This window comes from Chionomys nivalis, chromosome 2, assembly GCF_950005125.1.
Source record: "Chionomys nivalis chromosome 2, mChiNiv1.1, whole genome shotgun sequence".
Taxonomy (NCBI): Eukaryota; Metazoa; Chordata; class Mammalia; order Rodentia; family Cricetidae; genus Chionomys; species Chionomys nivalis.
In genome coordinates this window covers 6547371-6560043 of record NC_080087.1, presented here as the reverse complement: position 1 = coordinate 6560043, position 12673 = coordinate 6547371, and the positions used below count along the sequence as shown (strand labels likewise).

At 50.2% G+C, this 12673-nt stretch overlaps 1 protein-coding gene across 3 annotated transcripts; it reads right to left on the bottom strand.

The window, feature by feature from the left end:
• Positions 1–3929: 3929 nt before the first annotated feature.
• Positions 3930–11954, bottom strand: Tbxt (T-box transcription factor T). 3 transcript variants are annotated; one of them, XM_057762678.1, is made up of 8 exons: positions 11749–11954; positions 11052–11316; positions 10246–10380; positions 9607–9668; positions 9440–9501; positions 7987–8163; positions 6826–6955; positions 3930–4612 (listed from the first exon to the last, which is right to left on the bottom strand). In XM_057762678.1, exons 1-8 carry the CDS (start codon positions 11952–11954, stop codon positions 4342–4344), a joined length of 1308 nt encoding a protein of 435 aa, XP_057618661.1. In that variant the 3' UTR covers positions 3930–4341. The 3 variants fall into 3 exon arrangements, with proteins under 3 accessions (XP_057618661.1, XP_057618662.1, XP_057618663.1); XM_057762679.1 differs by having other exon boundaries at positions 7987–8160; XM_057762680.1 differs by lacking the exon at positions 7987–8163.
• Between the last annotated feature and the right edge of the window lie 719 nt (positions 11955–12673).

Here is a 12673-nt window from a genome sequence, read left to right as displayed (position 1 = left end):
CAGGGTAGGACCTAGAGATGAATCAGTGCTTAAGAAAACTCTTCCAGAGGTCCTGAGTTCAATTCCCAGCAACCACGTGGTGGCTCACAACCATCTACAATGGGATCTGATACCTTTTTCTGGCATAAATTCATACATGCAGATAGAGCATTCATACACATATAAATAATCTTTTTTTAAGTCTCAAGGTATAAAAATGCAAATTCATAGTTGGGTGGTGGTGCACGCCTTCAATCCCAGCACTCCTGGAGGCAGAGGCAGGCAGATCTCTCTGAGTTCATAGCCAGCCTGGTCTACAGAGTGAGTTCCAGAACTACTCAAAGAAATCTTGTCTCAAAAAAGTGCAAATAGATTTGAAAGGAGAGTGCTGAAAGACAGACAGACAGACAGACAGACTTCAGGGCTCCTTGCTGGAAACACCACATGGGAATCGTTTGAGGGCTTCAGCCACAGACTCTGCAGCTTTAATAAACAGCAACTCAGCTGTTTCTCGAACAGGCAGGAGGATTTTGAAAGATCCGGGTGGATGCTGTTGGAAAGCGTTTATTCTGCCCCGGGAGAGTGCCCTGGAGTCTCCAAAAGGAGGCTGTTCCCTCTCATGGAGGTGTTAACGGGGACGCATGGAAAGACCCCACCTAGAAAAAGTGTGTTTGGATATAAGGATCTAAAAACCAATTCTGTTAAACCTTTTAGGAGAGGAAACATTCTACCAGGTGAAGCGGCTGCCCTTGTCCTTGTGCGGAGGGGACACACCCAGCCCTGCGCCCTGCGTCCGCCCTCCCACAGGTGAAGCGGCTCCCCCTCCCACTCACAGCATCCTCATTGGTTCCGTCTGTGTTGTTTTTAAGGTATTTTCCTATTCGTGTTAATAAATGTTGTTAATTTGTGTTCCTTAGCTTTAGAATCAAGTTTGGGGACTAGAAAGACAGCTCCGTGGTTAGGAGTACTTGCTGCTCTTGCAGGCCACCCAGGTTCAGTCCCCAGCAACCTCGTGAGTCTTAGCCTTTTCCAGGCAGCTCAGCTTCTCTGAGTGTCTTCTAGGTAGCTCTCTTTCAGATGGCTTGGGTGGTCTGAAAGCCCTTATCCCAAGACTTCATCAACAGAGCTGGGCTCAGTCATCCTGGTCTCAAAATCTTACAATGCCACACTCATCTGGCCTTCTGCCCACTGTCCAAAACCTTTCGTTTCTCTCAGGCACACAAAATACTTCCTCTGCTATCACAGTGAAAAACCTGTTCTGGAAGTAGAGACCTACCGTCTCCGCCGAGTGCGCGGTCCTCCTCCCAGTCAGGGCAGCTCCTGCCCCGGCCAATCCTAGCTCGAAATGTTCAGTGGGAATTTTCAGAAATAAACCATTTAATAGGTTTAAATTGTACGTTGCTTTGAGTAACGGGGTTAAATCTTGCACCAGGGACCAGAGAGATTACTCGGCAGTTAGAGTGCTGGCTGCTTTCACAGCGAGGACCTGGATTCAATTCCCAGCACCCATAAGGTGGCTCATAACTCTCTGTAACTCCAGTTCCAGTAGTCATACTCTCTGGGGGCCTCTGTGGGTACTATACACACATGCTATACAGACATACATGCAGAAAAAAAACACTCATAAAAGTAAATTAAAAAGTAAAAACCTCGGGGAAAAAAAAGAAAAGAACAATCTTGTACCAGCCTGTAATAGTAGGCAGGCATCTGTACTGGACTACCCTTGGGGGCCTGACAGGATTGATAAGTCCTCAGCTGCTGCCACTAAGAGCACCTCCTTGTGCACATTCCCTACGGTCCCTTTTAAAAGGTGGGCCTTGCCCACCCCCCATCTCCTCCTTCTGTCTTCCTCTCCTTCTCTCCCTCGCCTCCTCTCTCCCTCACTCGGCTTTTCTGCCTGTCTGTCTCTATCTCTCTCCCTCTCCCCGCCCTCCTCTCTCTTCCCTTTCTCTCCCTCTTTGCCTCTCTCTCTCTTCTGCTCCTGTCCCGAGGCCAGTCTCCCCTCTCCCCTCCCCACTTTTTCCCTTTTTCCATTCCCTTTCCCCCCAGTAAAAAGCCCCTCCACGTGAGCTCTGTCACATGGTGTCATTCTTGTGCCACTTGTTAAATAAATTACAACAGCCTGCTCCATTGTGCCTGGGTTGAATCTTTCTTCTGTCCACTGTACCCACTCTTACACCCCAACCCCTCTTACATACACATTTGTGTAGACATCAGGGCTGCTTGTCTTAGCATCACGGTGCTTGAGACTAAGTACCTATTACTCAATAAGCAAATGTAGTGTTGGTGACTTTATCACAATATACTGTAATAACTGCTTAATTTTATTATATTTATTAATTTCCTGCAGTGCCTATTGTATAAATTAAGAGCTGTCACTTGGATGGATGGATGAATGGATAATGGGTAGATGGATGACAGATGGTAAATGGATGGATGGGTGGATGGACGGTCGGATGGGGAAAACCGTACACACACACACACCACCCATGGTTTCAGTCTTCCAACAGATCTTAGATCATATCCCCTGTAGATGAGGCGAGATTGCAGAGCTCAAATCCAGGTCCTTTCCATTTTACAGCCCCTTCTGTTTCACTTCAACACCACAAAGATTAAATTATTAAAATACCGCTCTAATTCAAAATCTGAATACTTTGATAAAGCTAAGCAGGTCAATCGTCACTGCCCCTGCGTAGAACTTGCCCCGCTATGACACAGGCTCGTAACAGAAGGGATACAGAGCTCTGTCTCCTCAGCCTTAATAACAGGGTGAAAACATCCCTAGTGATGACCTGCAGGTTCTTCAACCCCAGACACCACAGGGACAGTGAAGTCCCTGACATATAAGGCCACACTCCACACACATTGTGAAGAGCATGATCTCAGGGTGGCACCTGCTCACACCTGGTCTCCACCTCAAATCTCCTCCCAGCCCAGGCCAGAATCTTAGCACCTGCCCTGGTGAGGACCCACAGTCAAACAATTGGTTTATTTCCCAATCCTGGCCGTGGATTAATTCTGAAACTATTTACCTAGCCCTGTCAATCAATCTGGTCAGGTGTGCGGAGCTCTACAGGAAGAGGGCAAGCACAGCCCTCTCAGAATAGGGCGCAGACTACAACAGAAGTGCGGTCATTTCTACCACAGCTCTAGAAAGCAATCACTTTGTATCCTCGATATGGGGTCTGAGGAAAGCAGTGCTGCAGGAAGTACCCCCAACCCTTACCCCTCAGCTCTTTTCTACTTCAAACTTAATGTGTACAGCCTCCATGCAGGACTCCTGTTTTACCGGTGACCAAACTGGACCAGCTGAAACTTTAAGAAAGCAGAGATTTGGGTTAAACCAAAACCTTGGTCATACTATGGATTCTACCACTAGATGGTGGAGGGATTACCACACACACCCAGGCCCCTGCAGCATCTTCCCACTGATGGAAAAAAAAAATTGATTTTTGATTGCAAAAGCTACGGCAGTCAAATTACTGTGGCAATTATACATTAACCGACTTTATCAGCCCATTTTATGCCCTTCCTTGTATCAGGCGGATACCCTGTATCTTTATGACATCGGCATGCTTCAATACTGCCATGCACATTCATCTGTGATTCCATATCACTTCATTTTACTTTTTTAAAGCCACTAAGATTGCACAGGTACATAAAATGAATCCCACCAGTTCTGCAACCAATTTAGCTACATTAAAGTTCAGAACGGACTGAAACACATCTCAGAGAGAAAGCCTTTCCCAAAAGGAGACCTGAACACAATAACCACAAGGACCATCTGATGCATATTGCCTTTATTGTGCAGAAAAGAAATAAACTTTCTGCGGATTGTCTTTGGCTAGTTCGTCAACAGAAAAGTATTGTGCAGTTGACTTCACAACACAAGAAGCTACATGTGCTTAAGGTAGAATTTCTAGAGGGCGGAGGAGTTTCCATCTTAGCTACAGTCTGCTGGCTATGATTTCTCTGTCCCCAAAGCTAACTACTCTAAAGCAACGAGGACAGGCATTGGAAGTGTGCCTTGTGTCGCACTAAAGTAGGACAGGGGTGGGCAAAGCCCAGCCTTTCAAAGTCACCTACATGTTGTAGCAGAGACAAAGGATTTGACAGGAGACCGGACCCCAGCCTCGCGTCTGTACCTGGCTTCACATGTAGGACACACGTCACTACCGCGGGTGTCAAGCAAGAGGGTCGTGGAACATGATAAACAGGGCATGCGCAGTTCCTCTTACTTGACAATGGAGTTAGTAGCAAGCTTTTATTTCTTTCCCTTGTCCCAAGAGCCTGCCCTGTGGTGCCTAGGAGAGGATCCAGTCGACACTGGCTGTCTTAGCGCACGGTGGGGAAGAGTTCAGTTCACATGGATGGAGGTGACACGGGTGTCCACGAGGCTATGAGGAGGCTCTGGGCTGTGTCATATTGGCTGTCAGAAATGTCCGTGACGGTAGCCGCCCCTTCATACATAGGGGAGCCAGAGGACGTGGTCGCCGAGACTGTGTGCGTCAGAGGTGCGTAATGTGCAGGGGAGCCCCGAAAGAGCTGAGCTCCTAGCCCGTTGGACACCCCGGCTGTCTGGGAGCCTGGGGTGATGGTGCCATTGCTCACAGACCATAGGCTGGGGTATTGGCTGAAATGAAGAAAACAGATGTCAAGGAGCTGGGAAGAGGCTCCAAATCAGCTACATGGGGGCGAGGTGGAGGGGAGGGACCAGTACTCAGAATGTGGTTGTGGGTAATCGGGTCATCCCACGGTTTTGCAGGCTGGCCTTTCCTCTGTTATCATGTATTTAGAAGCGACTGCGTGAGGACACAAAGTCAACAGGAAGCAAACTAAAAGGAAGGCGTGCACAAGCCCAGTGGGCAGTAGTGGGCCACGGTCTGCTAAGACAGACTCTGGGCAAGCAGCTCTGTGTTCGTTAACACACAGAATTTGCGCTGAGCTCCAAGGCTTGGAGCTACGGGCCTGCTTTGTTAGCTTATGTTGCCAAAGTCCTGCAGCAGCCCCTGAATCCACAGAGGAAAGCGTTCCTCAGAATAGCATCATTGCTGGTCCATCTCATGCAGCGGACAGTGTGTTAGTTAGCAAGGTTGACATGGGCCAATAAGCAAGGGACCCCAGAGCTGGGCTTGATACCAGCTCTGCTCTGTGGCTCGCCCAGTGACAGCTCCTCAGGCTGTCTCCTCATCTTTAAAATGAGGGTACTAAAATGAGTATCAAGCCCTCTGGCCTACGCCCTAGAAACAAATTTCATCAAACTATACTGAATTTTTGTTTGGGAAACCTTTCTTAGAGTTCATTTATAAACACATACCATGATCTGACGTGATGACCATTATTTAACATGCCATCCTCTATACCTACCTCAAAGCACTTGAACTTGGGAGCAAGCCTGGGTAAATTAAGGACTACTGGTTTTTTTCCAGGCGTGAGTTTCAGACTGAGACACCAAACTGGTCAGCACTTGGCTGACAGCAGGTCCTCTAGCTTCTGAAACAATGTCCTCAGGGCCATTGACAAGCCTGATGTCTTGGGTGTGTTTGCTTCAAGATCAGACTAAAGTGGTTGCAGCAATACCTGCCAACAGCTGAGGGAGCTGAGCCAGATCTTGAGCTCTAGACTCTATAGAGGGCTCAAGGCCAGCCTGGGCCATATACTGGGACCCCATGTCCAAAAAAACACTAGATAACTAGATTCCTATTAGTAAAAAGCTACACCCAAAACAAAAACAGCTTAGACCTTAGGAAAACATTTAATGTGCTAGATCAATGGTTCACAACCTGTGGGTGGCAACCCCTTTGGGTGTTGCACATCGAATCCTGCATACCAGATATTTACATTACAATTCATAACAGCAAAATTGTAGTTTTGAAGTGGTAATGGAATTATTCTATGGTAGGGGTCACCACGACACAAGGAACTGCATTAGGACGGTTGAAAACCACTGCTCTAGACCACTAGGGATGACTCTGAGGTCAAGGTCACATGATGGCAGGCTCCTCAACACCACAGTCCCAGAATTTATACCGTTGGGCAGCTTTCCCCACGGGAGAACCCGTGGTGGCCTCCAGCTTTGCTATTCTGCTAGTCTGCCAGTACTGTGGAGGAGTAACAAGCCTGAGGGGGATGCATTGCCACCAGCGTTGCTGTGTGTTTGAGCCTTCCTGTTATAGAACTCGCTGGTCAGTCAGTTCCCACCCTTTACCTGTTTCCCAGTGTGCCATTCAGGGCTTTTACTCCCTTATCCACAGAAAAGTCAAGAAATGCCTTGCCCTAACTGATAAAGGTTCTCTAAAGGAAGAGACCTGGTCAGTCGTCCTCATCAGCTTAGACCATGAAACCCAATAGTTCAGCAGAACCGCCATATGCGGGCTGCCCATGCATGCTTCAGCATTGCCAGGGCATGAATTTCAAATTCAAAATTCAAAGGTTACTTTAAACCACACATGCCAACCCCATCAGCATGTGGGAGTTCTCGGGCTGAGAGAAACAGCCTGAGGCTGGAGCTATTTCGTATCCTTTTACATATGGAGAAACTCAGATGAATTAGAGGCCTGTTCATCAGAGCAGATGCTAGGACCCAAGGTAAGGCTGTACCCTGGTTTGGTTAAGTAGAGCAAACCACCAGTAAAATAAATGCAGGCCATCAAAAGTATACATGGAACCTGTGTCCCTGGTCCCGTTCAGCTTAGTTTAATTATAAACACAAACCCAACCACCCATAGGTGGGATCCAGAGGCCATAAATGGAACCAGCAGAAGCTGTAGGACGGACTTGCTTTCACACATGCACACACGCACACACACGCGTGCGCACACACACACACAAACAGACCATACGTACCTAGAGCCGGTAGGCGGGCTGGTGCTGTGACTCATGGGTAGCATGCTGGTGTGGCCAGGCACTCCTAGGCTAGACCAGTTGTCGTGGGGTTGCAGCATGGACAAACACGCAGATGAATTGTCGGCATAGGCTGAGAGCAGAGAGGGGAGTTACCTGGCAGGTCTTTGAAAAGGGAGAAAGTGTAACAAAAACGATACTAACAGCTGAGCCAATCTAACACCGCAAACAAATGCTGCATGGGTACTAGATGCAGCGAGCAAGCCACTTAAGTGGCCATCAGGGCAATATTTATTGTTTTATGTGAATTATTTGAAAATACATCCCAATTAATATAAGCTGTCTCTTATCATCCCACCAGATGCCCTGCAGACACTGGTATTGCTTATCTTTTTATTTTTATGCTATTTATTTATATTTTGTGACATTGGGGATCAGATTCAGAGCCTTTCAAATGCTAGTCAAGTAAGTGCTAAGTAAATAAATAACACTTGCCACTTTTCCACAGGGGGTTATGCTATAAGGGTTGAGTAGGCTTTGGAAACCAGGGCCTCGAATTAAAAATATGACCTCCCCGCCTCAGAGGCTAGCCTCTCGTTGAACAGGTCTCCAGAGCTGTTGCCTCTCATTGGGAATCAGCTGTAATTACTTAATTGTTTTATGGTGTTCCTTAGCCATTTCCCCCTCCTCCTGGAGCAGACAGTGTGAGAGAGGAGGTCTCTGGAAGTCCCCATCGGGGAAGTTGGTCAGGAGGGCCACCACACCCTCCAGCTTCTGGGTCTGGGAGGACCTGCACTGTGACTGGTTCTCAATGACACTGAGGGCCTGGGTTCTACACCTGGAGAATCTTTGTTCTAGTCGGAAATGCTTGCACCTGGCTAATCCAATGATTGATTACCTTAGAGAGAGGTCACCTCATCGAACATCTAAACTAGAGATCAGTGAAAAGGACCAGACAGCTGTCATTTTTAAAACCTGGAGGGTGTTCTGAGGGACATGGATACCGAAAGCCTCCATAGAGACCTCTGGTAAACACCATCCTGACCAAGTCTCTTCAGGAGCCACCGGGAGCTGGGCTCTCCACCCCGCACCCCTGTAGGAACACCTCTCCACTGATGTCCCCCGACCACCCCAGCCTCTGATGAACCAAGACACAGAACCTACTGGGAGAGTTGTTCCGATGAGCGTACGGGCTGGGGTAAGGGGATGAGCGGTGGCTCCTCAGAGCAGGGTACCTCTCGCAGCCATGTGTGGAGGGGAGAGACAGCGAGCCTCCAAACTGAGGGTGGGAGCTGGCAGGTGGACAGAGGGTGCTGGTGCCAGGAACAAGCCACCCCCCTGCTGTGAGAAAAGCATGCTGAGTAAGAGGCCCTTGCTTGAGACTCACAACTGCCCTAGCTCCAACCCAGGAGTCTCTCTCTGGAAGTCAGGAACACCCAATGACCCACCCCTCGGTGCTAACTTATCTCAAACATCAGAGTGTGGAACTCCACTCTGTAAGCCTGAGATGCCCAGCTCTCGAGTGGCCTGAACTGAGCCCATTGCTCTGTCCTAGAGGACCAAGCCTGAGACCTCCCCCAGCCTTTGAGGCATGTCTTTGTGGCAAGAAGCGTTCTCTCAGCAAGGATGAGAGGCGTGTTCAGGAAGGAGCATGAAGACAGGAGGAACACAGTGGGCCACAGGTAGGCTCAGGACTGCTCCTCCTCAGTCATGCTCCTGCCTCAGAAATAGCTAGTGAATCCATTTCCTATTTGGTCCCTTCTGTTTTGACTCCCCCAGGCCTCCTCATTCTCCCCACATCATCTCCTCTCCAAGACAGCCACATGAACTAAACTAATTTTTTTTAGTTAAGCAAAATGAATGATCCACAAGACAATGTCCAAGCAAGACAGTTCTTCAGACAATACTTAAAAGATAGAGGCGTGCACGCACACAGGCACACATACACACACACACCCATGCCGTCCTGTGTGGCCCCGTACACAGGCCATCTCTTGCCCATTTCTCCCCAATCTGCTCTCAAATGAGTACCTTTGAGTCATAGCGGGGGACCTGTTTCTTAAATTCATTTGTCAAATTTATAAGAGATGGTGTTAAAATACCAACTGAGAATAGCTGATCTTGATCTATCTGCACCCCTCATTCTGGCTAAGAGAACTCCCAAAGGAATTCTAAAAGGACTAGCCCCCTTCCTTCCAAGCCACAGAAGTCAGGAGTCAAAGGGGACTAAGCAGGATGGTTGTTCATGTGTGTCTCCAAAGACAGCCATTCAGTGTTCAGCCACTAACGAGAGTGGAGGTCATCTCCAAGGGAGGGGGCTGAGCAGAATTCCCATCATAACCAAGTCTAAACTCCCAGGAGTCCACTCTACCTCTGGCTACTATAGAACAAACACACAAATCCAGAGTTCTTTGGCCTGCCAGTGTCCAAAGCCCAAGAAGATCAGGCAGCAGCCCCCAAACCAAAGGGCATGTGCGTTGGTCACAAAGGGCCATCCTGCTATGCCCCGCATTGTTTCCAGAAAGCCCTCAGCTTCCCTGTGGGTTCTGGTTTTGGGGAATCTTAGAACTCAAAACAAGCCAGAGGGCCACGGAGAATGGAGGACCAACAAACGTACATTGGGAATACCCCGGCTGCTGGCCGTCCCCAGGTTCCTCCAGCACATCTTTGTGGTCGTTTCTGAAAAAAGAAAAAAAAATCGGAGTAGTCCGAGTAAGAATTGCCCGGAAAGAGAAACGTCTTTCTATGTGGTCCTTCGTCCCGGGGTGGGGTTGGAATTCTCACCTTTCTTTGGCATCAAGGAAGGCCTTCGCAAACGGATTGTATTTAATTTTCAGGGCTGTGATCTGAAAAACAAGGAAGAGTATTTACTAATTCAGTGCTGTTACCAGACTTGATTGAATGGGGGGAACCATGAGAAGTTCACGGGTCTGTCAGTCCAAGGTTCAGAGTGCTGAGGCAGGAGGACTGCTTTGAATATAAGGATAGCCAGGACTACATAGCAAAACCCTGAATCAAATGAAGGTGGAAGTGGGGGCGGGGGACACTACCAAAGAAAGAAAAAAGAAACTGAGAAAGAACAGAAACAAGTCGAAATATTCAGGTTAAATCAGAAAATTTTTCTATCTGGGTCTGATATGTTGGGAAATTAAAAAAAAGCAATTCGAGTGAGATTCCCAATAAATTTGGTCTCTATCTTATCTATGTTCAGACATACCCCAGGTTTCCCGAGGTGTTATTAATAGCCAACAGCAGCACTGTTAAGGCCCCTTGGCTGCATTTGCCAGGACTTCACATTGCTGAGAGCAGGGACTGTCACCTAGCCCTTTCCAGGAGATTTTTACAAAGCATGAAGTCCCTGACCTAGGCACAGCGAGTGAGCACACACGGAAAGGACCCTCTTTCTCCCTTCCAAAGTCTCACCTCCTCGTTCTGGTAGGCGGTCACAGCTATGAACTGGGTCTCAGGAAAGCAGTGGCTGGTGATCATACGTTGTGGGCCCCCCACTCTCACAATGTGAATGCGAGGCTCATACTTGTGCAAGGAATTCAACATGATCTGCAGGAGAGAAAAGGGGGAAACGTGGAGATGGCGCTCACCTCAGTGCCATAGCCTCCACAGCAACTGCTTGGTGAGAAACGGATCCAGCTACAAAGTCTCCGGGGAAACTGCCCGCAGTGTGCACCCCACACAGCACTCACAGCTGGTCTGGAACTAGGCTATGAGGCGCTACACACTATTGAACCCTGACAGAATAAGGCCACAGACAACTTTAAATGCCTGGCTTGATGGCGATTGGGAGTTGAGTTTTCTAGCAACAGGCTCCAATTAAAGGCTTTCGAGAAGAGTGGAGTGTCAGCGTTTGCAGACGTCCGGCGGTGTTCCCTTCCGACTTCGATATGACTGAGGATTCATAATCAAAGTCCACCGGGCTGGGTCCCTCAGAGTGATGAGGCCTGAGCAGGTTTCCCAAGAGGCAGGACAGCCAGCCTGTTCCACCCCTCACCCCAGCCTTCCAGGGTGAGAGGACTTCCAGCCGTGGGCCTCGGTGTGACCCTTATCAGTTTAATTATAAACAGTACTAAAGATTTAATTGGGGAGACCTGTGGAGGCTTCTGTGAGTCTGACAGAAGCTGAGGGAGCCCTTCTAGGCTCCCAGCTGGGGGAGGTGCAGCCCTCTACTCTCTAGGCTGCGCCCTGCGGCTGTCTCCGTCTCCCGCACACCCTACCTGGCCTCCTCCGTTGAGTTTGTTGGTGAGTTTGACTTTGCTGAAAGACACCGGAGCCTTCATCCAGTGGGCCCCGAAGTTGGGCGAATCTGGGTGGATGTAGACGCAGCTGGGCGCCTGAGGCTCTGGCTTGCCCCCAGGTACCCACTCCCCATTCACATACTTCCAGCGGTGATTGTCAGCCGCGACGAAGTCCAGCAAGAAGGAATACATGGCATTGGGGTCCAAACCCGAAACGTTCACCTTCAGCACCGGGAACATCCTCCTGGAAAAGACAGGGCACAGCAGGAGGACCCCATCCGACTGGAGTGAGGAAGCCTGGCACCAAGTGTTTATTATGGTCAAAGAAGCACCCCTGCGGCCGGTCTCACAAGATTCTTTGCCTGAGCTTAGTTAGCCCTGGGACTAAATCCATCTCCCCACTAAGCCCACAGTCTCTACCGACAGAAAAGGGACAAACCGATCAAGGCTTTAGAGGACGCAGGCAAGCCTGGCCACACCAGTGTAGACCTGGGAAAATCCTAGAGTTTCGTCAGTGAAAGTTCTGGAGAAAATGGTGTTAGGAAACCCCTCGGGGCAGTTAACGCAGCGGGAAGAAACAGAAAGTCGGCCTTAAAACAGAAAACGGTGCTCTACACCTCTACACCCGGGAGGCATTCTCCGGGCCCCAGACCACAGTCTTGCAGCACGCACCTACCTGCCGTTCTTGGTCACAATCATCTCGTTAGTTAGCTCCTTGAAGCGCAGCCACAGTTCGCTCTCCTCTAAGCCCACTCGCAGCTCGCGCTCCGTGGGGTCGCCCTTCTCACTGCCCGCCTGCAGCTCGCTCTCCACGGCGCTGAGCAGGTGATCCACTCGGTACTGCAGGCTTTTCCCTGCGCTCTCTGTGCCTGGGGAGCTCATCCTCCTGCCGCCCTCTCCACCGCCCCGGAGTCTTGACTGCCTACCCAAGAGCCACCTTCACTTCTCTCACTCCCCTTTTCCAAGAAAAAGGGTCACTCGCGGAACCCAAAGACCACACCTGGGTCCCAGCACATTCGCCAAAGGAGGGCCAGGACCGGGACGTGGGGGGAAGGGGGCGGGGAGAGGGGGGAGAGGGGCTGGGGAGCCGTGGTTCCACTTGAACTCCCGCAAGGCGCGACAAGAGTAAGTCTCTGGGGAAGAGAAAATGGGTCCCCTCCCCATAAATACAGCCCAAGTGGCCTCGCAGGGGGCGCGGCGGATTGGGCGGGACACCCTTTGAAGTACCGAGCCACTGCCCATTGGCGGTGTGCGGCCATATCAGACCGGCCGGGCGGGCCCGGAGGCCGGGGGCCAACAATGGGTTCCGCGCGCGCTTCCTGTAAGGAAAGCGTCGGGCTCAGTCCCGACACCCCCGCCCTCCCCCAAATGTTTGCACCTCCATCAAAGCGGCGGGGCGGACCCTGGGGGGAGGGCAAGGAGCAGGGCTGAAGCCACCCAGGCCCCTGCTCCCAGAACAACTGCTAAACTCTCCACTCCCACACTCGATCACATCGCGCTCGGCAAGCGCACCCTAGCACCTGCGGCAGTGGCCCTTAGAGTGTCCACGCTGCGCGCACCTGCGAGGGACTACGGCGGATCTGCGTCTCCCTGACCACTCC

Coding starts and splice junctions, on each gene's coding strand:
- Tbxt (XM_057762678.1), bottom strand. CDS start 11,954: ATGAGCTCCCCAGGCACAGAGAGCGCAGGGAAAAGCCTGCAGTACCGA. Junction 11,317..11,748: donor ATTGTGACCAAGAACGGCAG/GTAGGTGCGTGC, acceptor TGTCTTTTCCAG/GAGGATGTTCCCGGTGCTGA. Junction 9,669..10,245: donor CCGCCTACCAGAACGAGGAG/GTGAGACTTTGG, acceptor CTTGTTTTTCAG/ATCACAGCCCTGAAAATTAA.